The 24725-nt window shown below is 39.0% G+C and overlaps 1 protein-coding gene across 2 annotated transcripts in view; it reads right to left on the bottom strand.

Annotated features, from left to right (window-relative positions):
- Nucleotides 1-24725, bottom strand: part of LOC141450654 (neurotrimin-like) — a 461254-nt gene that overhangs the window by 45793 nt on the left and 390736 nt on the right. For both annotated transcript variants that reach the window (XM_074121257.1, XM_074121258.1), the window contains exon 3: nucleotides 17006-17216. In XM_074121257.1, coding sequence (XP_073977358.1) covers nucleotides 17006-17216 — 211 coding nt within the window. The remainder of the gene's footprint in view (nucleotides 1-17005; nucleotides 17217-24725) is intronic.

The raw sequence follows: 24725 nt of genomic DNA, 5'->3' as shown, positions 1-24725 counted from the left end.
ATTGCCTTCTGTTCAGTGAACTATAGTTCAGTTTTATCCTCCAAGGAAGGGTCAGAACTCAGGACGTCCGATGTGAATAAAAAATGAAGCTTTCAGCGGCAGATGCAGGTAGCTTCATTGAGCAAGCTTCAATGCATTATGCAAGGCGTATGCCGGGTGACATTATGCATCTGATCTAAGGCTTTAATACGAGTAAGCAGGATGTTTCCAAACTGTAAATGCAGCGAAATGATTTCAGCGGATATGCGCTACCTACTTCCTGTTGCACTGGTTGGCAATATGTACCATTAATCAAACCTAGAATACTTTAGAAAAAAAGCTATAAATACTGCAATTAAGTTTGGCACAGTAACACCACGTCCGCCACGTAACGGAAGCGGATATGTCAACCCTTGTCAGCGGGTAATTGAAACCGCGGCTAACATAAATCACTTCCGTTTATTATTCTATGTCTTTCTGATTAAGAAGGAAGTGAAGCCCAATCTAATATCTGGAGTCGTAATATTACTTTAATTTCCTCAACATTATACTGATTCTGTTCCAGGAAAGCGCATACGTGAGAATTTCTTCGTTGGTAAGCTACACCGGGAGGAGGCTACCCACATCGTATATCTCTGCAAACCTCCCAAGTAAATGGCACGTGGATGTTGACTCTGCACGTGTAAAGGGAGTTAGAGCAGAATTTAGTGTCAGCTTGGCAGAATTAGCAAAAGTTTTTAATTACATTTACATAATTTGGCTTTAGTCAGCAGTGGCGAATCTATTAGATTCTAAGCTTCAATATTTCTTTCTTTTTCGGCATCATTGCTTTCGATAGTTTTTATAACGCTTTTCAGCATAAATATACATTTTTGCTACTATACATAATCTTCAATGACGTGCTCTACGAACAAAACAAGTTCAAATGTTCACGAAATGAACCGAAAGCTTTGATTTGACTCAGCCTAATGCAAACGCGCAGTAGGTAGTTGATTGCTTAACCAGTAATCGGAAATCTTCGAAGTACAACACGCGCTCATTATCAACCGAAAACCTTACTTGATAAGTTCAAAACGGAAATGAATAATGTTCTATCTCTCCATCGTTCTGGATCTAGATTGTGACTCTAGTCAGCAGGAAAATTAAAATTATTTTTGCTGCAATATGTACTTCTTATATGAGAATTTAAATAAAACCAGAAATTGAAGGATTGTTAAATGAAACAACGTGGAAGTTGCCACCAGATCTGGACATAATCTTCCTTTGGGAAAGCTTGATGGGAAATTTACTCGTCATTTCCAAGAACTGTTTCCTCTACATTTCAAACAGGAAATACAAGATTGCAATTTAGATGCGTCAATCGAAAGTTTTATCGCTCAAGTATTAGAGAGCCACTGCCAAGCCTGATGTAGTGACTGCGCTACGTCAATGTTGGACATTATTTATTATTATCCGTTACTAATTAAGGATACGCTAACCTAGCAATCTTGATCGCTTCCGGCCGGTCTAGCTACCTCAAAGTAAGACAAGAAACAGACCGAGTCTAGGGGTCCCCAGAATTTAGAAATTTGTGTCTGAATGGATGGAGCAGCGGTGGCCTGACTTCCGCCGACCAATCTGCTGACCTCGTCGACAAAGGAGGCGATGGTAATCATTAAACTTGACCACAGAGGAGAGCGAGAGCTTTAAAACATCTACTTCCGGTCTTAGCTCCGAGTCTAAAAGTTGAAAACATAGTAACGCCTCATGGTGGAGGGGGGAATATTCCTGAGATTATTTATTACGAAAATTCAGATGAACATTTTTTCATTTCATGAAGTTAATATGATGTTAAAGTAAGTCTGGCGTTGTGACGCGACATATATTTATTCCCCAGCGAGGTGTATGGCGGCCATCTCGATAGCCGAACTCAGGAAATAGAGTTCTCTGTGGAAGCCCACATTCTACTGAGTTGGTTGCCACGTATTTTTATTATTGTGTATATTTAGCTGCAAGATCCATTTCTGGCAATAAGAATTAAGTAAACTACTTATATTCGTGCGTAAGTATGGCCTATTTGTTCAAGCAGTTTTAGGTCGATCTAATTTTGGTTTGAGAAATCCTTTGGGGGGGTTCAGCTCCAATTTTTATTTATTTTAAAAGTATTAAAACGGAAGTGAGTTTTTATATGATGGATTGTTTGAGTACTTAATGGGATATTGATCTATTTTATTAATTAACATTTCTGATAATGGAGTCTCCCTAGGCTGTTCAATTTGCTGAATAAATAGAAATAAATAAGTTGTTGACATGATTGTGAGGTAAAGTAGGGCTGTAATGATTGCAGGAGAATCTGCACCCAAACGCTTCCTCCAGCTCCAGCTGCTTCCTTTTTATTTTATTTTACTTTTTTTTAAAAAAAAGAAGAAGAAAAAACCTTTATAGGTAAATCCTCTTATCAGAGCAGCGAAACGGTGGCGTGGGGGATCGCTTCAATAAGGAAAACCCCAAGGGCAAGACGTTAACTCCGCCGGCTTGTAAGATCAAAGAGCTAAGATAGGTAGTGTGCGCGTCAGTTTGAACGCTTCCTTCCTCGCCAAGATTCTGGGCAAGTGGGTCGAGTCAGAGAGTAGGGCAAGATTGGTCGGAAGTAAGGTTGCCAGCCCATCCAGAATATGGGATCCCAGAACTTTTCCACTCTCTGTGTGTATACACACAGTGGGAGGAGGAGCAGTGGGGGGGACATGGAGTGGTTCGACTCTGCCAGTATGCCACCGGCAAAATGATTCTTTATCTCAACACTTAAAATATGTTCAAACACACCACGCTGAACACACAACACACTGTAAACATAGCAAATAATGTCTTCCCAAATACTTAGATATAGATAGCCGTGGTAAACTGCCCTTTTTCCTTAATATCTAACAATTTCTTTCTATTATATTTGTCAAACAATGGTTGGTAAATATTTTTCTAAAAGCATAAATGTTAGTCGAATAGCATTTATACTTTTAGAAACTAATAAATATCTAATTCGGAATTACACTTCACACACGGCTAAACAGTGCGCTATGAGGTCACAGTGTGTAATGTACAAGTACAGCGTAATTACGTAACGTAACGTTAATTTCAATAAATAACTTTTCCAATAGAGGCTGAAAACACTTCGAATTAACGAAGATCAAGCGAGCTGCTGAAATTCAGAGTATTTGCCCGGGAGTGGAGTGGAAGTATCGCTTGTGCGGAAGACTATCTTTAGTTTCTAAAATGAAGTCATTTAATATTTAGTTGAAACACAAAATTTAAAGAAAAAATTCCTTAAGACATGTAGAGAGTGAAGTGGTTGAGTGTTCCCGCCTAATATTTTGCTTGTACTTATTAATTGCTAAACATGTCACAACTGGAACTGTGGTAAAGTTATATGGTTGGGACCGACTGGGAGGTCAGGAAAGCAAACAAGCTGGAGGAAAGTCCCTCGCACCCCTAAAAGAGTGAAAAGTTGGGAGAAAAAACTTCAATTAAATTAAGGAAAAGAGCGTTTGGAATTTTAAAAGGAATCCCAATTAATGGCGACTTGCTGTATGTAACAGTTTGGAGTTGTGGAACTAAGCTCGCCCGCCCATAAAACCAATTTAGAACCCATCTCCTACCTAATGGAATTATATTCAATTTGCAATATTTATTTATTGCGCGTTGTTGGTTTTCTTTTTACATTATTCAGGACGAAATCAGTTCCCCTGGAGCTGCGCTTAACCTCCACAGTTAACGCTACCAGACCGTTTTTGATTTTTCTCTGAGGCGGGCTCACAGCTGGAAACTCACTTAACTATTATTAAAGGCTATTATCTTAGGTTATATCTGCTAGATCTCAGAGTCCGTAAGTATCTTAACTACACAAACTTGAATTACAGCCTCTCCTGGGTCAGAAGGAAATTGGACATCGCTGTAAAGTGTCATCTCAGTACGATACAAAGTGCAACGAGGTTATGACATTTTAAAGCACATTAAATGTTTTCATAGAACTCCGAGTTAGCCTACTTGGAAGCGAGTAAAGGCAGCGTCTTTGAGCTTTTTTCAGGGCAGCCGCCAAAGAGTCTGAAGTGTTACAACTGTCGGCTCCTTTTAAGCAGTATTCCCCTAATTTGGCGGATAGCAGCAAATCCTTTCGTGTGTGTCTACATCCTTGTATTGTTTCTGTCCTCAGGGTGCCACTTCTAGAAAGTCTAGAAAAACTGAAGCGTCGGTAAAAAGAAACATAGCTTCCTTTATTCGAGCTTCCTGCAATTTGCAGTATAGAAATATTTCTTTCATTCAATAGGGGTGGAGACTTGGACAGTGAGGGGAGAAGGAGTACATCATGATACAGGTTCTCTTAAGAACCTACTATATTTTATATTCAGGAAGCCGTGTCAAATACAGTAGTTACAATTTGTAAAGCTTCAAAATAAATGAATGGATAGCGCCGTTAGGTGGGTTTGTGCGGCTCGTCCAACATCGGCAGTACAGCTACATATGCCCAGTTGGACAATAGAAAGAGTCTCCTCTTCAGGATAGCCGCCAGGAGCAAGTATGAGGCAAGGAGAGGTGGAAAAAGTCGCAGTAGCCGGTATGCCACAATGGTGGCCAAAGGTTTAGTGTAAACTTTCTGGCTCTAGTCTCCTTCGGCAGACTAATGAGACTGAGGGCGAGCTGTGTGTACTGTCGCTGACCCAAGACCCTCTGGCTTCAACAGGGGAAACTAGTTTTACACAACAACATCGTCCACAGTTCATATCCTTAAAGAAGGGTTAAATCTGCTCGTTACCTCCAGCGTGTGTCTTGAGCTAACACAGCCTCCCCCCTCTCCGACACCTCATCAGGGCACTTCATCCAAGTCAGGCTTCGTTAAACATGTAAGCCCGGCGTCCAAAAACCGAGGTCAGATTAAATTTGGCCAGAATTTACAGCATTGCTTTAGTTGCTAACCAATTTTCTTACTAATACCCCTCCTGCCCTTCAGCATCTCCTCTGGAAACGTTATGTTAGCCGTAGAAGTTTGCCACTAGCGCGTTGTTTTAGTGGAAGTAGAGGTAACTTACCCGCCATAACTTCACACCTAAGGAAATCGCACACACACACACTCGGCCGGATAAGGTAACCCAATTGTGCATGAAATATAATCTGATTATACGGCCGTTTACACTTCCTTCATACACTGCCTTCACGATATTATAATATGGCCACCGTGCATCGCATTCACCCAACTTTTACAAATAGAGGTTTGATAAAGCGCCGGCACTTCTACTAATCAATGCTTAATAAGAATGCCCCTCTACAAAACCCACTTTTCTCTTAAGCAGAAAGTGTTTTAATGGCGACCATATGGTGTTCAGCGACTTCCTCTTCTTACCGCAATATATGACCGCATTTCCTTCAAAATTAGCATTTCTACCTTAATGATGGCTTAAATATGGTACCATGACACTATATTTTACTACTACGTACAATAACTGAACCGCTGAAGGATTTTTCACTTTCTTTATCACTCATAAGAGTTCCGGGTTGCCGTCGAGGAGAGATTACCGGAAATATCCGTTTCTGAATACCCTCAGCATGAAATTGGTTTTTAGAACTTCGTCTGCGTGTGTCTTCGTCTTGCAGCACCAAGTCCACTTTGTTATTTCGTTTAGGTTCGATCAGAGTTAGCCAACTAAGAGTTCGGCCAAAATAAACTCCCTTAGTAAGTACCGGAGTACCCCCTAGTAATCTGTTTCTATTTCTTGAGATATCCTCTCCACTCAGCCCAGGCAAACAGGAAATAGGTTAACAAGAGAAGAGGAAGAAGACAAAAATTAAGGCGCATCATCATCATCATCTAAGTCACGTTACAGACACTATGGACCATCACCGAGATCGAGAAGTGTTAAACATTCCTTGGAGGGCCAAATCTAAGGGCCGGCTGCTGCATTCTGATTAAGAATCCACTGCAATATAGGTCTATTACTTCCACTAGGAATGAGAGCTCAGGTAGGTTACTTGGCGGCCCTTTTAACCACATCAAACAGGCTGACTAAGAGGCAAGAGTGATAACAGCAGATCTCTGACTCTAGGCCGAGATATTCTCATTTAGTTGGAGCCGGTTAAATTAGAGTTGAAGTAGAAGCGATGTCTGTTCCAGCTCGGCCATCTTCTAATTGTATAAGAATTGTCCATTCACAGAGATAGGGTACAGTATTCATTTGTTTGGAGAGTCAAACAGAACAAAAAAACGATATAAAAGCAATTAATTTTCCTTTTTTATTTGAAATCCAAAAGAAAAACCATTGCTCCTGTTTCCTTTCAGAGATAACGCCAGCATTTGTTCATTTTTACTTTCTTTTACTCGCTTCCGTAATTCATCCAGAACTGGGTGAGGTCGTGGGAGTGTTTACTGCTAATCGCTGTTCAGAGGAAATGACGCATTTGTGCCCTTTTTCTATTTTTAGTTTCTAAACATTCATTTTGAGGCCTTCCGAGTGCGGAAAAGTTGTACTTGTAAAGTGGTTTATGTGTATTTGTGAGCGAGAGTGGTTTGTAACCGGAAAGCCGACAAGTTGTTGGATAAAGTCTACGCTCCGGAAGGGCTACTTCAATGAATAGGTTCTTTCAGCTCTTAGCGATATTTCCGAGAATTACTCTGATGATTTAGTTTTTCAATTGAACACGCATCACCCTGGGGGTTCTTAGGGAGGCGAGAAGTTAGATTCTCCTCTTTAGTGACTCTGTTGCAAGCTGGAAGAAGGATAACTGAGTGAATACACTTGAACTGCGTCAATTTGATATAAAACTTTCATTAAGGAATATTGATGGATTGAGGTTCAGTAGAGGCTGTGACGTCACGCTTCCACCGGAACTACCGTTTGATTACAGTGACGCAAGTGAACATGCGTAGTATTGAAGTTCAGAATATTTCTATTACGCTCTGAAAATTCTAAAATTTAATTACGTTAATTGCAGTAAGTGAAAGCCTATGAGTGTTCATAACAGTTTTATGCACCAACCAGCAGCTTCATTAGAGAGCCCTAAATTACTAATTACTTAATTATTACCGGTGGAGAACTTTATTATTTCCATTGTCGTGATGAGGATGGTGGGGGACTGAGGGGTCACTTTATTAGCCTAATATGGCGGCATATTCGCTGAAGGTTGTATGCAACGTTAATGATAACTTAATACAATGGCGAGTGCAATATCTAAACCTGGTTCACCAATTCATTATGACGCCATTTCCTCCTGAAACCAGAAATGATTGAATCCAAAAAAATCATTGGTCAATTAGTTGAAGCAGAGCTTGTTCTAAACAAAGTTTCACTAAGTTGATGGGAAATTGTAAATGTCAGAAGAACAATTTCTTTTATTAATGGCATGGCCTAGCTCTGGCTTCTTTCTCCTTCACTTCTCTTCTCAGACCCGTCAAGTTACAGACAGTAATATTTCTATTTCCTTAGGGGCCGTACTTAAATTACGTAACGAACGCAAGGGGGGAGGGGGGTAAGGCTCGATTGTTACCATTCGTTATGGTTCGGGGGAGGGGTTTTTTTAATGCTTGTACGTAATTTTTCCAATTGAATCTATAATTTTTTGGTCATTAATGGAAAAATACTAACGATATTTTTCGCGCCAAATTCTACTATGGCCAACCTTCATACTAAGTGATAATGTAATTAAATAAGTAATAAATAAAAAATATATGTTTGATTTTAATTAAATACTATGCAATGACGATATTCCATAACAAAAAATTACGTACATTTGGCTAGGGGGGGAGGGGAGGTTGACATTTTGTTACGATCTGTTACATCGGGGGGGGGGGAGGGATTAAAAAGCTCTTTAAATTGCGTTACGTAATTTAAGTACGGCCCCTTACTCTAGAAGTAAGAGAATATAGTTTACATGTCATGCAGACATCCTACTTCAGGATTTCACCAGAAAAATCCATTTAGATGTTCTTTGAGTACGAACAATTTTTACAAAATGGTTCCGGTTTAGGTCTGCCCATCCAAAATACGTAACACCAAAAGGAAGAATTGCAGAAACTCTAACTTTGACATTTCGCTTATATTTTGGCTTTGACAGATGAAGCCAAAATAAGGTTTTGGTAAATGAAGACTTTTTCTGTTTTTTGAGATTTTGCGAAAACGGCTCCTACGATTTTCTTTAAATAGTTTTTCATGGAGTAAAGTCATAGATGTAGATCTAAAAGGCTGGGGAGGAGCCTTCCTCCAAAGCACCATTACTGGCTCGCTTCCTGTATTATAACAATATGGAAAGTTGAACTAATTTTCTAAACTTGATGAAAATCGGCTGGGTGAAGTACCATAAGTTTCAATTTGGAATAGAAAAGTTAAGAAAATAACAAATAAAGTGACCAATAATTGCAATTAGTCATACAAATTGATTAACAAAATTTGATCAATATAAAGTAATAAAAGGAAAAGTTTGAAGAGCCAATTACATATCTCCTACTAGTTGATGTGTTTTAAATATTCATGAAATTATACAATTGTAATCAATCAAAACCTTCCAAACCACTGCAAATTCGACCACAGTGTCGTTTGGACATTGGAATGCAGTTAAAGCAAAGAACACACTGTATACAGTAACAGCACTCTGAGAACAAACTAAAAACTCTGGTTTTCTAGTCAGCTGATTTTCTTAAAATTTGAAGCTTGTTTTGCCCCTGGTGAGAAAAACGTGAAGTGACAAGTAAACAAGTGGATGCTTGCTATTAGCAGCCATATTGCCAGGAAGTAAGGAATGGAAGCAATCAATGTTAAGGAAGATTCTTGCAAAGGTGCCGGACGTGCCGCAGGATCAAGGAAGGAGTAGGGGACCTGATATTAAACTTGGCCGTTTAAGATTATAACAGTGTTGGATTTCCCCATTGTGAAATCTATCCAACTTGCCCTTCTAGCTGCTGTAACCCTTTAGTTATTGTTTATTGTCGGCATCGCCGCAGGGTGATTTCCAGAGCTGTTTGGCCGGTCACCACAACGTAGCTCGTCTACCACAGAACGATGAAAGGGATATACAAGGCAGACGGGCAGGATTTCTAGCCCTTCAGGGGCTCAGTAATTAATTTCTGTGAGTTGCCACTGTTTGAAGGTGTGCGCTAATTGAACAAACATGGAGTATCCATTCAACTTCACCCCGGTAACTCCTTACTTCCTTCAGCAGATCTTCCTCCGGCCTTTCCCTACTCTTTACAAATATTACCTTCTCACTAGCTGACCCCTTATTTTCCCCCAGAGCAAAGAGTGTTTGTCTAAATCTTTCCAGCTTCTGGATGGTCCGTTGGGTTCCAGATATCCAAGCGTTTGTTTAGTTCTGGATCACTACATCCTGGTCCTGATGAGTATCTTATCATCTTTACTCTACCTCACTGTAATGATTACTCCTTCTTTATACTGCAAGCTGCTGCTGGGTTCCATACTTATTAGGGTTCTGGTTTCTTCGGAATTTCTCTGCGTTTTTTAAGAATTCGAACATTCCAGCTCAAAAATAAATTTCTAGTTTGTTTGGATTCTCCACAATTATCGTGTTATTAGACCGTAACTGAGTAATGAGAACCCCAGGAAAAGTCAATTTAATGAGTGAACATTGGTCTAACGATTCTCTTTTAGTTCCGAACTCTTGGCTCTTTCTAAGTGCCTATCACTTTTAGTTGATGCATTTTATCAAAAGACTTTAGAGGTTCTCTGAACATAGTAATAGTAAACCCGCTCTTTATGGGTAGACTATGATTTAGAACAATAACCTACGGTCTTACATTTACCCATATTACCTCAATATTATGGAATATAAACAATGTTAAAAGTAAACACTGAAATTTCAAAGTTTTGGTTGAAGATGATGTACGGATTTAAGTGCGTCACGTTCCTTTGTTGGTACTCTTGGTAGGGAAGGAGGAAGAATTTGCGATCGTGACAAACTTTCCATATTTTGTTTGCCGACTAATACTAATGCGACTTTTGAGGTTCCTAGAGTCGCCATGGTAATGATTTTCACCAGACTTTGAACTCTCCGCACCCATCTAGCTTTCTCCAACTTCTACTGTATGAAACCTTTACAGAAAAATTCTATTAAGGTTAGTTCTGAGGAAGAGAAAAACTGAAATATAATGGAAGTCGATTAAAGGGAATATTTCTAAGAAGAGTGTCCCTCTTCAGTGCCCTTAGTAGAACTTTCCTTGCAAAAGTTTTTTTTTTTTAAAAAAAAAAAAGGTACAGGTCTGTACATGCACAATATACAAACTTTATCTCTAGTTCAGAGTTTAAATTGAGAAAAACTTTAACTGAAAAGTTGATTCAGTAAACTTGCATTGTCTAAAAACTTGGTGCCAGGTAAACTCAAACTTCAAATTTGAACTATCTGCAGTGCTGACCGCAGAGACCCTTCCGTGCGGTCATGGAACGCAGAAAGAAAAGGAACACAAAGTTAGCAAACGTCAAAGTTGATCGTAGGAAAGTTCGCCTTGCAATTATGTTTGTCGCAGATAGGAGAATTTATAGTTATTATTGTTATTGAAAAAGAGAATAAATGTTGTAAGTTTTTTTTTATTAATAAAATAAGGGAAAGAGGAGGGAGAATAAAAACAAGGCTGGACTGATAAGGGATTAGTTGGAACAAACGAGAGATCGAAGTAGGGAGATTGAGCGCCCTGGCAAGGACAAATAACTAAATTTATTGGCGAACCCCGCGTCTTCTTGTCTAGAGCTCCTCTTGCCAGCCGCCCTACTGGATATTGGGGCGCAACCTCCTCCCGGAGCGAGATCTAGTCCACCAGGAGTTCTTAAAAACAAACCCACCCCCCTCTTTCTTCACCCTCTTTCTGGAACTGTTTTCTCGGAAAGTTTCCTTCCTGTAGCAACTATTTAAATAAGAGAAGCGTATGTCTTTAGCACGGATGGCGGCTCCTGATGTTTAGTACTACTTAAGCAAATAGTTCACTGCGGAGTATCATTTTTACTTTCTGTTACTATAGGAGGTAGGGGTTGTGTCCAAAATTCTCGTATCACCATCCGTTTAGTTCGTCTCTTGAGTCAGAAAAACTGGGCTATATGTATGTATGTGGTTCATGAAAATTGCAGGAAGCTCATATTTCGGTTGGGACGCCTTCGTGGGATCTGGCAGAAAGTTAGTGGCCGAAATTCCCCAATCCTGAATTCTATTTAGGGTACTTTTAGGAGAGGAGAATCAGTCTCATGAAAGCCATTTGAGAGCCATGTTCATTACCCATATACGAGTATGCACAGCCATAAGGATGGGTTATATGGATTCCTGTATTCCAAGCATAAAGTAAATTTCCCCACCGGAAGTAGCACTTCATTGAATTGGATTGGATTATTCATTTCTTTTTTTTTTTTTAATAATTTTTCCAGAAAAAAGGTGTTAGATCATTTCTCTGGGAGGGGGGGAGGAGGATTTGAGGTCGGCAGGCGGCCACTTGTGCTAAGTTAAAGGTTCACCAAAATTACGTAATAGATAAAGACATTATCAAAATCGGTGGAAACAACTTTAGTGGATGGATTTGAATTTGTAAATTGAATAAAATAAGTGTTTGCCCAGAAAGAACAATTTTTTTTAGCCAAACTTTCATGATTTGCTCCATATTTCGTTTTTGTATTGAGTTAGTATGTTCGCAACATGTTCATAAGTATATATAAAAAACAGGCGCCCCTCCTGGTTGCATTTTTCCGTTCTCGGGGGATCCAAGAGAAGGTATTTGCTTGGGAAACTTAATATCAAAACTCAAACTCAAACTCAAATGTAATATTTCCTCTTCCGGGGGCGTATACGCTAGGAGTATTGAGTTTGCAACTTTTTCGCGCCATATTTATTCTTTTTGATTTGTTTACTGATGGCGAAGCAGCAGCTGCAAAGACAATATTTCTTGCCGACACTCACACAACCATCTTTCTTCTAACAAGTCACAAAAAGTGACAAACTTTCTTTTAGCATTTGTAGTGGCCGAAGATGTTTTTAGGACTATTCTATCGGTGGAAGACCAGCTCCTTGCATAGCCTCGGATGTAGTTTTTAGAGCGATGGAAGCTTCAGCGTCCGTGTTACTCTGGTTGTTGATTTGATGTAAAGCAGCTGCAGATTGAGAATTACCTCTTCAGCAGCAGTTGTTGCGGCCCTCATCTCCATCAGGCAAGGGTCGTCAAGATCTCAATCAATCAGATGTCCACATTGATGGCTGCATTTAGTGTCCATGTTAAATCAAACTAATTTCAGGGTACTTAAATGTGTAGCATGTAAATGTGAGGGAGTCAGTGAGAGATGTTGAGCTAGAGTTGGCCAGTGGTTAGTGGCGTATGGCTCGTTACATTAGCCTGGGTATCCGCAGATACGCGCCTGAAGCGGAGTGGCTAAAGTATGCTTCATATATAATTATTTTAGCATTGTTTCTGTAAGTTAGGTACGAAAACAGACAAACTTTGAAGCTTAAAGTTAAATAAATTTTGGAGAAATTTAAATTGCAAAGTTGAAGAAGTGCAGAGCCGTGGGTGCAGAAGGCCGGCCGTAATCCCGGCTATTATTTATACTCTAGCCTCATGCTTTATTCATTCCCCCTTCTCCTCTTTAAAGAGAAATTAATTTAAAGAAAGGAACACTTTAATCTTATTTAAAATCCGCTGTGTGGTTGTGAGGTACTTGCACGCTGTTATTGCAATGCTCACCGCCGTAAGGAGGCGATATTACAGTAATATTAACCTTAATATCCGGTTAGTCTACATCCGCTAGGTCCATATGCATGTAATATTAAAACAGTGGGTGTAAATTTTATATTTTTACTGCCGTATAATGGAGTTAAGAGTTTATTTCTATTCATTACTTCCTTTGCACTTTTTTCCTTAGCCTCATAAGAGCAGCTACTATAATCTTGAGAGTACCACCATTTTGAATTTCTTCGGAAATACCAGTTTGAGAGCTCTCTGCAAGAAGAAGTGGTTTTTAAACTTGGTAAGATCGTGACCAGATATCTCCTAGTAAGGTCAAGGTGAGTATTTAGCTTTCGGGACCATTTGGACGGATGAGAAAGGCCAACTGGACGGACTTGATCGTCTACTAGTCTATGCTTACAGTCTTAGTGGTGAGAACCTGACGGATGTTTCCAGAGATCCGTCCGCCCTTAGAGATTTTGGGCTAGAGAGTGCCAGCATACGCCATCCTATTTGTCCCTGCTAATTAATTAAAGCTCTAAGTTCATGGACAGGCTGATTTAGAATCCACTTCTCTTCTCTCACCGTCCATCTTGCGAGCTTCCTTCTTGTGAGTTCTTCTCTCTCTCGCTCTCTCTCTTTTCTGGCCCACTCAATGAGGTCCTTAGGGCAAGTTCAGCCATCAAGCGCTACCCTTCTCCAACTATCTCGCTTCCTTTAGCCACTTGCCCACCAAGGAAGTGGCTCTCTCTCTCGCCCTTGGCGCTGGAAAGGAAAGAGAGAGGTAAGCTGGAGTAGAAAAGATACAACTGACGCAAGAACTGTCTGCTAGCCCAGTAGATATCTGGCATTTCCATCTGAATGACATTTCGGAGATTCTGCCCCATCCTAATCACTAATTGTTCTTTTCAATTCTTCTATTTCTTCTACTGCTCCTCTTTAAACAGTTCATTGTTCCTGGATCGTCTTGACTCGATTGGATCCTACAACCTTTACATTCGGTCGATTACCTGATGTACTTTCCTCTTCCAGTCTAATTTTAGCCCTTACTGACTTTAGTACTTCCTCTTATTCTTAGTAAAAGAAAATATGGCGATTGTTTACCGGAAATAGGTTTTTAAATTTCTTAGAATTGTAAATTTATTCTTCCAATATCTCCATCACAATTGCATCACCAATGTTCATATTTCTCTCAATTATACCCAAAGTTGTAGTTTACAATTGTGACAGAGTACACGGAATTCCGAGATACAGGGATCAACTATTACCACCTAAAGTTTGGCAGCAAATAGGAGCAAAAAATGGCAGGAAATGGATCTATGATATTCTATCTTCCACACACACAATTTTATTCGCAATTCTACTGTGAGTGGGTCTGAGGATTCCTTCCATTCTGAAGTTTTATCTGATAAATACTAAAAGCATTTTAACCTAACCACACCTAACCTATTCTCTTCTTAGCGAATGGGTCACTGGGTCTGGTACGTGATGTACCCGTATTCAGTATTATTTGTTCACGTGATCGTTGTATTTTGGTTAAATTGATTTCACCACTCAGTTCAGCGATTATTCTCTTCTACTGCACTAAAACATCTCTCCAGGCTGTTTTTGTTTTATTGCTACGCTGTTACTGTTGTTTGCAATGGACAAACATTAAAAAAAAAAAAACAGTTGGAGATAAAATGACCTGCGAGGATCTCGTAATCTGTGAGGCTGTTTTACAGAATACAGGCTGTATTACCAGGAGGGTATCAGCGGTCGATTTATGCCCTCCAAGATGTGGGCTAGGAAGGTAGATACGGAGATAAGGTAAGCTGCGCGCGCTAGATTTTCCTAGTTGGCTGTTTGGAAACAATTTAACTGGCTTAAAGGAACTCCTATATAAATCAGCTTAGCTGCGAATTTATAGAGCCAACTAGGACGTCCGGGGTGGAACACACGAGGGCGTACTACTGTTTGTACGAGCCGGGGGTATCAAGGGGAGACTCCCTTTCGGCCCTGCGCTTCCACAATACAGCGCTGTGTGCTTCTAGCACCGGGTGGCTGAACTTGTGGGTGCCTAATCTTTAGTATTGTCAGCCAACTACCTGCGCCTCCAATGGCAGACCCACAAAGAGATCTCTGGTTCAGAGAACGGCGAGGATTTACATGTGCAATATCACCGCTCTAATTACTAGCGGCGGTTAATTCCTCCCAGCCTCCTCGCCGCACTACCTAAAATCTCACTCTATTACCTGATAATAACGTTTTCAAATACACGATATTTAAATTGTCAAATCTCACATAACTTATTTTCTTATTAAGTACCGTCCACCGCCTGACATCACTTCCTTTAATCTCCGGATGTACTAATGAAATCGACTAAAACAAGAGAAGAAAAACTATATCGCTTACAGTACCTCGACATTCTCCTAATGTAATTTCAATCTTCTAATTCATGCGTTTTCTTCAAGCTCAGGATTATCTAATTATATTTACTTGTTACTAACATTTTATAGTTTTTAAATTCATATGTTTTACCGAAATGATACCTTATCAAAGATCAGTTCCAACTCTAAATCCCTGAGTACTCCCATTGCCAAAGTTATGGGCAAACGCCTTGTCCAGATAATTGTATAATTTTTTTTTTTTTTTTACCCCAAAAGAAGATATTGCAGTTTCTTCAAAGAAGTTTTTTACAAATTAGTCAGCGCATGCGTATGTGCACGCGGTCGGCATAAATCTCAAGCTGGCAAATGACTTCTGGACAAAATTAGGTAATCAGGCGGAAGTGCCTGCTTACAGAATCGATTTTCCATTTTCATGAAGCAGGTCCTATTCCTTTATTTATAACATTTTCACAGCCAACTTCATTTAAGCGGCTTTGTTTGCGGAGGGTGAAGTGATGCTCTATTCTATTGAGCCGTTTCCATTCTAAAATATTCAGGCATATCAAATGTGTTGCCAAAATTCTGTTGGAATAATGTTGGTTCAACGGAAGTAAGAGGACACAGAACAGTTTTTTTTTCTGGTTTTCGAATTACAGATACATAGATAAACAATAACAGTCGCACTGAGAGAATGTAGTACATCGACTGGATAGATAAATCCCAAGAATACAAACGCTGTGAGATAGAAGTACATCGGACAGTTTTTCCCACATTAACATTGATTGATGGCCTCGCAGGTCATTTTTCACAAAAAAATTCTAATGTCACACAACAAGTTTAGGAGAAAATTAAATTTTTTGATAAAAGTTAATAACATTCAAGTGTTTATAACATTTTTTATATATTATCTGACATTAGTTATGTTTTATTTATCTTAGTTTCTACAAAAAATAGAGTTCTAAACGTCCGTTGAAATTTACTGCACATTATTTTCCATAAAAGAATTCCTTTAAAACTTCCAATGAAATGAAAAACCGCGCCATAGCACGAGTAGGGCCCATCAGACCCAGTTTTCTTTCCTTGCTGCCACAAGTATTGGAACCAACTGAGATTTTTGACTCGCGTATTTACCGAAAATAGGCATATTGACGTCCAAGAAATAAATAAAACCATTTACTGTTTCTTGAGTGGACGTTCATAATGGAAACAGTTGTACAGTTTTGTATTTTTTAATTAGTGAAGACTAAAATTTGTTGATGGATTTCATTCCTCTAGTGTGAACTGACATCACGTGTAGATGTAGTTCCACTCCAAAATTGGTTGCAAAACCCTGAGACAAATCGCAATCATATGATTGCAACTAAAGTCTCTCTGTTTATTTACTTCAAAAACTTATTGGACATCTTCTTGAACGCTAAGTACCTTCATCTCGAACATCCTGCCCCATCTTGCAGGAGTGTCGAGCGCTCTTTCTTGATGATGGAATTACCACGTGCAAAAAAAGGGCAGAAGAGGAAGACAAACCAGCGACTATCCAAGGATGTCTAGGAGATTTTCAACTTCCTTTAAACCTGCCTACTATGTACAGGTTATCTGTCTGCGAGCTTTCTGAGAGTTTTGCGTCGAACGCCAACACTCTCAGTCGTTGTCTTCAAATAAATAAATGAGCCTTAAACTCGGATGTACAGAAGAAATGCATGTTGAGTAACTGACTCAACCTGGTAGCTCCATTAATGATCTGATAGTTTGCATAAATTTGAACATGGAGGTGTCAAGTTATTGAGTTAGTGTGGTTACCAGGTTGGAAGGCTTAAGAACTTACATCTTGCTGCGATTTAGGAATTGAATTGCGAAATTCTGGCCACTCCATTTCTCTACCAAGTACTTAAAATTAGAAACATTCAAAATAAGATTATCAAACAAAATAAAATAAATTAATAATTGTAACCATCGAAATATTTAACATTTTGAAAGATAAATCAAAGATACATACCGACTACATTCAAATGAATGAAATGACTCATGTGCGGTGTAGTGCTTATCTGGCATTCATAGATGCCCGTGTCTCGATGCTGTGGATATTTTATCTGTAACGTCCAATCTTCTGAACTTGGATGGTTGATCGCACGAAATCTTTGATCTGATGTGTAAGTATATCTGCCGACGGTCAACAGATGGATGTCTCGGTGGCGTACCCACGACACCTGCGAACATATACAAAATAACTAAGCATAAAACTAAACTGAAACTGACATAGATTGAGAATAATTTTTAAAAATGTTGGCCAACATAAACTCGACTTTTTCTTGAAACGGATTACCAAATTATCCTTTTACTTAATTGACTGCATTTTTCTAAAAAGGTAGTTATCATGATGATACACCTGTTGACCTGTAATAAAAGCTACTGCTGAAAGAAGTGTTACATTACAGACAAAAGCTCCTAACCGAAATGTGAGCGAAACATATATTATGTTCAAGGTTAAGTTTTCATTCCTCTATGGCGGTCTTGTGGAGGGGAACAGAAAATACCTCCTTCTACAGACTTCCGGCCAGCTCTTCGATCCTCTACCAACTCAGCATTTTAACAACTCATCTGATATAGGTGTTCAAACCATACAACGCATTGAAGGAGAACTCAACTTCCCCTCTCTTAATGAACCCTGCTAATCACGTGTGGAATGGAGTGTAGCAAAATTTTTGAAGAATATCAGGGAACCGGAAAGGCGACTGCAAGATTGGCTTTTCCAAATTTCCTTCAATATTCCAGGTAATACCTAGTAGAATTCCATAAGAACCTGGGTGAAAGCTGCTGTGACTATCTATCATATTGATGATGGTTCAGGGTTAATGACGTCATCCAACTTCCTCCAACACTATAATATTGGAGACAACGGCGACTTTAGCGCACATTTTAAGTTAAATTATGGTAACTTGCTTAATAACAGCGAGCAAATGTTTTAAAGAAAATAGAAGTTATTGGCAACATGGAGGAGAGCTAGGTATCGAGGATGGAGTGGGGTGTCCGGGTGGCGCTGAATCGGAGCTTGTGATAAAGTTGTGATTAATTAAAGTGGCACTTTGGCTCTAGTTCCGGCCCAACTGAAGATACAATAAAAATGAAAGAAGCTAAGCGGAAATAAAAAGATTTATACTGGAGCTTCTCGGCCGTCGAATTTGCATAAACAGCCAGTTCGGAACTGGTGACGAGGAGGGGCCGAGATTTCTTTAATTAAATTGGATCCCCCCCTGTCAGCTCGGGCTCCACGGGAGTGGCTTTAATTTATACTTTGGGAATTTACTGTAATCTCCGGAGAATCAGGGTGCCAGCTTTTCTAGCCAAACAGGAGCGTGATGTTCTTCTGGTTCTTCTTCATACTTGCAGCAAATATAGCTCTAAGTTCCTAGATAATTATGCACAGGAGATATGTCGCTGGAATAACAACTCTTAAGAGGAAGGAAAGTTTTGTACGTAAAAGCAAATGGGTGAAGCTCCCTGGAGAAGTCATTGATTGTAATTGGTCAGAATATACGTCAGGTTTAGACTCAAACAAGTGAAGGGTGAAATAAAAACACAAATGAAGTTGAATTTTCAACACCGCACTCTGATTATGGATGAATATCAGCAAACATCAGGGATACAAATCGTCGGGCGTGCTAGGATGGATGAAATCAGCGATATTGTCCGGCACAACACATTTTCTGCTTTAAGGGAATCGTTTCTTTAATGTAATATCAGATTGTTGTTAGGAATTTTTTTTTTGTGCTCAGAAAAGTGGGTCTTGTCGTTTTACTAGACATGAGGATCCAACGTCAGGTGTTTGTTGATGATCATGGACAAACATTGGCTAACGGAAGAAGAATCTCCTTGAGCTCTGTCCGGAATATGAAAAGAAGTTTCACAATTCTCTTCATTCAGCTCGTTGAAGTCGGTCGCTTCACTTGGCTTCACTTTCTTATACAAAAATTTCAGGAAAAGTTATTTTATTGAATCAAAAACTTATCATAAACTTAGCCGTTCGAACTTTGTACTACTTGTGCTTAAGGTAATGTAAAAATTGACTGTGAAAGTTTTACGTATGTAATTCTACTTTGCAGATAAATATTATACTTTATTGGAATATTATTCACATCTATTTTGGTGACTAAATATATATTTACCTTTCCTCTACTATGAACGTTTCGCCGCCTGTTGCTAGCAAGCCACAATAATTTTCTATTTTTGTCCACATTTGCATTAATTAATTTCAGAACTATTCCCCTAAACATTGGTATCAGCTGGATAAGTGAGGGAAAAGAACCTTTCATACCTGATCTAGTAAAACTAATAAATATAATTTATACCATGTAAATCACATAGAAATGTAAATAAGCTACAATAATAGCGTAGGATTTATTGTAATTTGTCACGGAAAGTTGAGCTTGTTCTCAGTACACAGCTGGGACAATTATTGTACAGTGACATGAAATATGCAAGCTTGGAGTGCAGGAGCTCAAGCGATAACATGAGGCACTTCTCCGAGTCACTTCTTCTTTAGTGCAACTCTACTGACTATAGCAGGTTGCACTAATGTATGAACTGTGAGATTAACTACAAATTGGGTTGCTGGACCCAGCTTCTCTACTCACTATCAATGGCTCGAACACTGAACCCCCTCCGCGCTTTCTCTTAATGCAATTCAAAAAATTCAGTTTCCTTCAGCCTTAGACTTTGTAGCAGAAAGATAGTTGTGAGCATTGTTATACAAGTAGACGTCTCCCTTTCACAATCAATTCTTCGAAAAAAATTGCAAACTAAAGTGTAAATGTAGAGCAAACATGTTACAACACTCAAAGTAGCCCTACCAACAGTCAGTGCACCCGGTCTACTGATATTCTTCGAATTTGGACTTTCGGCTACACTTTGGAAAGCAGCACTCTGTAGGAGAGCTTAACGTCTCCCCTCTTTAAGAAGGAAGCATAACTTTCCCAGGGAGAATGTTAGAATAAGAGTCGCAGATCTGCTCAAATAACCTTGGTTCCTCTAACTAAGAGAAGAGGCTGTACGTGGGAAATTTAAAGGAAATCGTTAGAGGCTTTTCAGATAAACAGATGTTAGTGTCGGAAGCTGCATTAGTTTAAAAGGTGAATCCTGACATCCTGTTCACAAAACACACAAACAGTAAAAGAAGATGATTACATAATGGCGACAGACGAACTTACTGAAAGAGTGAGTTGGCACACCTGGCAGAGAAGTTATCGCTTCCTCTAACAGTTCGCTAATTAAACATGTATACAGCGATCACATATGGTGACGGAGTGGAATTAAGGCTAACTTTATATATATATATATATATATATATATATATATAAACATATATTAGGCAATTTGTTGCAGGTTGTTTGCTCCAACTTTCGAAACTCTCAAGAATTTTAGCCTAGGCACCAGGTGTACCAATCTACTATGTAAATAATAATATACTATATTTATACCGTTAACTTGTAAGCCTGTATTGAACTTGTTTGTGTGTTCCCAGCTTGCGAACAAAATATCTCTAAACGAGGAAATCTGGATTGGAAAATTCACAAGAATTGACGCTTATTATCTTTAGTGCAATTCTGATTGTGATGCCCTATCCCGGACTTCTTGCAACTCAGAATTTTGGAATTCCCTTAAAATTTTACAGTTTCTGTAACTGTACCCAAACTCTGAAACGACAGCCACTGGTAGGTAGTGTGGGTTTGGTCCGATTTCAACAGTGGTGGACTTGAAAAGCAGAGTAAAAACTTCCTGCGTATTATCCGAATTAGTCGAAAATGATAATCAACTAATTGAAAACGCTCCGTAGCTCATACCTTATAGAATCAGACTTTCGTGCTGATATCATATCACCAGAGTTCCTATCTTCGTTAGTTCACACGAAATTAGGCGTTAAGTCTCCTAGAATAACCGTCAATATTTGAGGAAAAATGCAGCGCTAACTTTTTGGGGGCTAGTCTTTGACTCCTGGAAGCGAGTAGGTGCTACCACTTGTAACTTGGCATCACGTTGCTGTTCAACATCCCGTCCATCTGCCACGTCTGCCACTTAGTCTCTAGTTGATCTCATTTCCGTTAAAAGAAAAAATTGATACTTTCATTTGAGTAATGGGATAGCTAGATTATAATCGATTTACTTACATTGAACTTACATGAATAATAATATAAAGGAAAAGCTAAAGTTAAAATGAAACTTCAAGCTATTAGTTTGCGTAAAAGGCAATCGTGCGAGTGTTTATAGCAAGTTGGAAATTATTTTAAACTGAGCACAGCCTTCATGAGCTTGATACGTACTGTTACCTCTGAGTTCCGGCTGCAATTATTTTTGGAAAGTGTATCCCCTGCAGCAAATATCTTTCTTAAAAATGAACTTCTCTCTAGGATATTTTAAATTGCATAAGGAAAACGTATCGCTAAATAATGACGACCACGATAATAGAGTTCTAATTTCTAGAAATGAGATGATATCACGACAAGCTTTGTTGATAATTTGAATAAATCACGCGAAGAAATAAACTAACCTTTATTCTCCTTAAACCCCATCTAGCTATATATCTTTTTGTATTTCGTTTAATTTAATATTCTATCTATTCACCAAGAGTTTGTGTTTTAGCAACGTGCCGACCCTGCATTCATTTAAACCGGCTGGCAGTCTCTTGCTTAGCAGGTTGTAGTTTGTGCGCGTGTGTAGAGCAGTGATTATTTAAAATAAACCAAAAAATACGCGACCTTCTCTGGGCCGCAACTTGCTGGAAGCTGAGTTCTTGAGAAAAAGCTGCTACTTCACTACATACAATACAGATGTTAGAATCTTAGCATTTAGAAACTGGTCTTTTAGTGAAGAGTAGAAGTCGCTTAAAGTTCTCTTGTAAAATTATTAAAACTGAAAGCAGAAGACTTCATGTATGTAGTTGGGTCCACATAGTTTAGAGATCGTCGACAAAAATCGCAATAACTAAATTTACAATTTCAAATTTATCTGATTTTCCGTTTTAGTGTGATACTGGCAAACGGTCGATGTAGAGACAGACAAACGTACAAAGTGATAAATAGTAGGAGACGCACTCTGCGCAATAAACAGCTTCCGCAGTCCGGACCCTGCGCAGTGGTACATAGTTCTGATAAAAATTTAATTAGGTTGTGAGAAAAAAACGGAAACAATAAGAAAAGGAAATGATAAAAGTGAATTATAGCTGCAGGCTGGGCTGAAATGTAAGAAAAATACCTTAGGGCCATCTAACCGGCCCTCAAGGACCAGGGGTTTAGGCTGTTATAAACTACACTTTATATCTATGGGTCTTTGTTTTGGTAGGTTGCTATTCGAGGAAGGGATCAAATTCTGGCACTGGTTTGGTAGCTTTGGCAACACGCTGTCAGCTGATTACTAAATTGATTTGTTTCAAATTACATTAATTGATCGGAAGTACCTCGGTGAATGAGGAAGGGTAGGGTTTAGAGGGTGAGCTTGAGCTGTGAAAGGAAACACTCTCTCGACTTCCTTGTTGGCGCTTTCCTTCAAAATGAGCACCAAAGATCCTACACCAGCCTCTTCATACCCTAGACAGCCCGTTAGCTGGGTGATTCCTCCTCCATCTCACAAACTGTACAGAATGTGATTGAAATTGAGCCTCGTTTTGTAGAGATATCTCCTTAAACTACAATGACTAGTGTGGCAACCAACCAAATGGTCTGTAAAAGACTCGCCAACATCTCAGTCGATTCCGGACCGGCACCGAATCAAACAATTTAGGCTGTCGACTCGCCAGAGAGCTCATCAATACGAATCACGCCCGGAGACTCGCATTTTTACATATGTCAGACGATGTGCCAACAGCTAGTCTAGAGAATGCTAGTTTAGTCGATAAAGGAATTCCCAAATAAAAGCGCCCCGCCAGAAACTGATCAGGCAGAAGGAAAAGTGGAGTAAATCGGGAGATGGGATATTGAAGAAAGTGTGGCCAGATAAATCATACGCCTGATATCTATTCACACGCTGAATTGAATTACACCAACTAATTTAATGATTCTGCAAGAACGTGGATTCCAATAGACAAAGAAGTCTTGCACATAAATTGGCAGATATTAATAAAGATTCGGAGCTGGCTAGATAGCAAACTGGATACTATTATCGGACATTCATCATGCGGTCAGCGGTTGAACGCCGGCCAATTTCAAGCCAATCATTAACTTACAATCAAGATAGGCGCTCTTTGTTGCCATGGCATTAACTCCCTCCAGCTGCCATAACTCTCGCACCAACCTGATCACTTAGTCAACTGAAATTAAATTTAACTATTTATTTGGATAAATAATAATAATTAATAAATTTGGCGTGAATTTTTCTTTTAACACAATGATGGCGGTCCATCTCATAGACTTCCTTTTATCTCTCAATTATAATCTTCTTAATGGCGTTATCCAGTCAGTATGATGGTACTTTGTAACCAAATGGCACATTAGAGAATAGCCCACATCCACGAAATATCTTATGAAAAGTATTCAAATAGAGTTACAGTTACAGAGTGTGGATATCAAGCTTAGAAAACCTCCTTGAAGCTATTTTGACAATGGAAACATCGACTTAATAAACCGTTAGCCAAGTTAACGGTCACTAAGTTACAAGGAACCCAAACGATATATCGATGTTTTTGAGCATGAAGATCACATTTATCCAGTCAGACTTTGGGACTCGGGAGATTTCCTGAGATAACTAGATCGTAAAGAGACTAGATTAGTGTGAAAGACACACGATTTCCTCCTTCGTCAATAATTTCAACATCCGTAAGTGGACCATATTTGAGAATTATCAGAAAACTTGCGAGTTTTTGCCACATATTTCATGTCTAGTGAGAAGAATACATTTGTGGTAAAACGGAGAATTGTCAGAAAGGGTACTTTAGTGGAAAACCAGTGGCTCCCCTATCCTGGAAACCCTTATTAACCAATTTCACACACAAAAAAAAGAATAATAATAATCTAAAATTAATCAACATGTATAAAATGTAATTGTTTACTATAATTGTGAAATCTAACATTAAATTCCTTAACATTGAGATGCTATTTTTTGTTGAACTGGCCGCCACAAGGATCCATTCATCACGCGAGCTTTTCTCGCAGTCACATTAAACGGAGCATTTATCATCCGAATGGGACTTAGCGCTATCACGGATAGCTCTCATTGTCGCCATAACTATTTCTGGCTGGACAAATCACTTTTTAAAGATGGCGCGCACTCTCTCGCCAGTCTCCATTCTGCAATTTTCAAATTGTTTAAAGATATAATTAATTGGTCATGGCGCAACTATGATTACGAGCGGAGGACACTGTAGTAAGCCTCAGCCAACCCAAAAATATTTTTAATGTTAAAAAAAAATCTTTTGAATAATAATTATTTTTAAAAAAACTTAAAGTTAAATAAGATTTCATTTAAGAAATTATTAAAAGGAAACAAATAATAGCCCGTCTAACTTTCTGATATGAATCTCTACTGGGCAAAGATATACTTCCCCTAAATTTAATGTAACCGCATGTAAGTATCATGCACTACCTAGGTATGGCTTAGGGCTTAGGCTGCGTGAACTTAAAAGTTTCGTTAGTAGGCATTATTTAATGATACCAGTCGAAAAGGACATTGTAAACTTTTGTATTTCTCGGGCTTATGAATTATATTTATGGCAGACGAAATTTATCCACGAT

This window comes from Rhodnius prolixus, unplaced genomic scaffold (genome assembly GCF_049639745.1).
Source record: "Rhodnius prolixus isolate KJV_2025 unplaced genomic scaffold, Rpr scaffold_8, whole genome shotgun sequence".
NCBI lineage: Eukaryota > Metazoa > Arthropoda > Insecta > Hemiptera > Reduviidae > Rhodnius > Rhodnius prolixus.
This window is presented reverse-complemented; position numbering and strand designations above follow the sequence as displayed.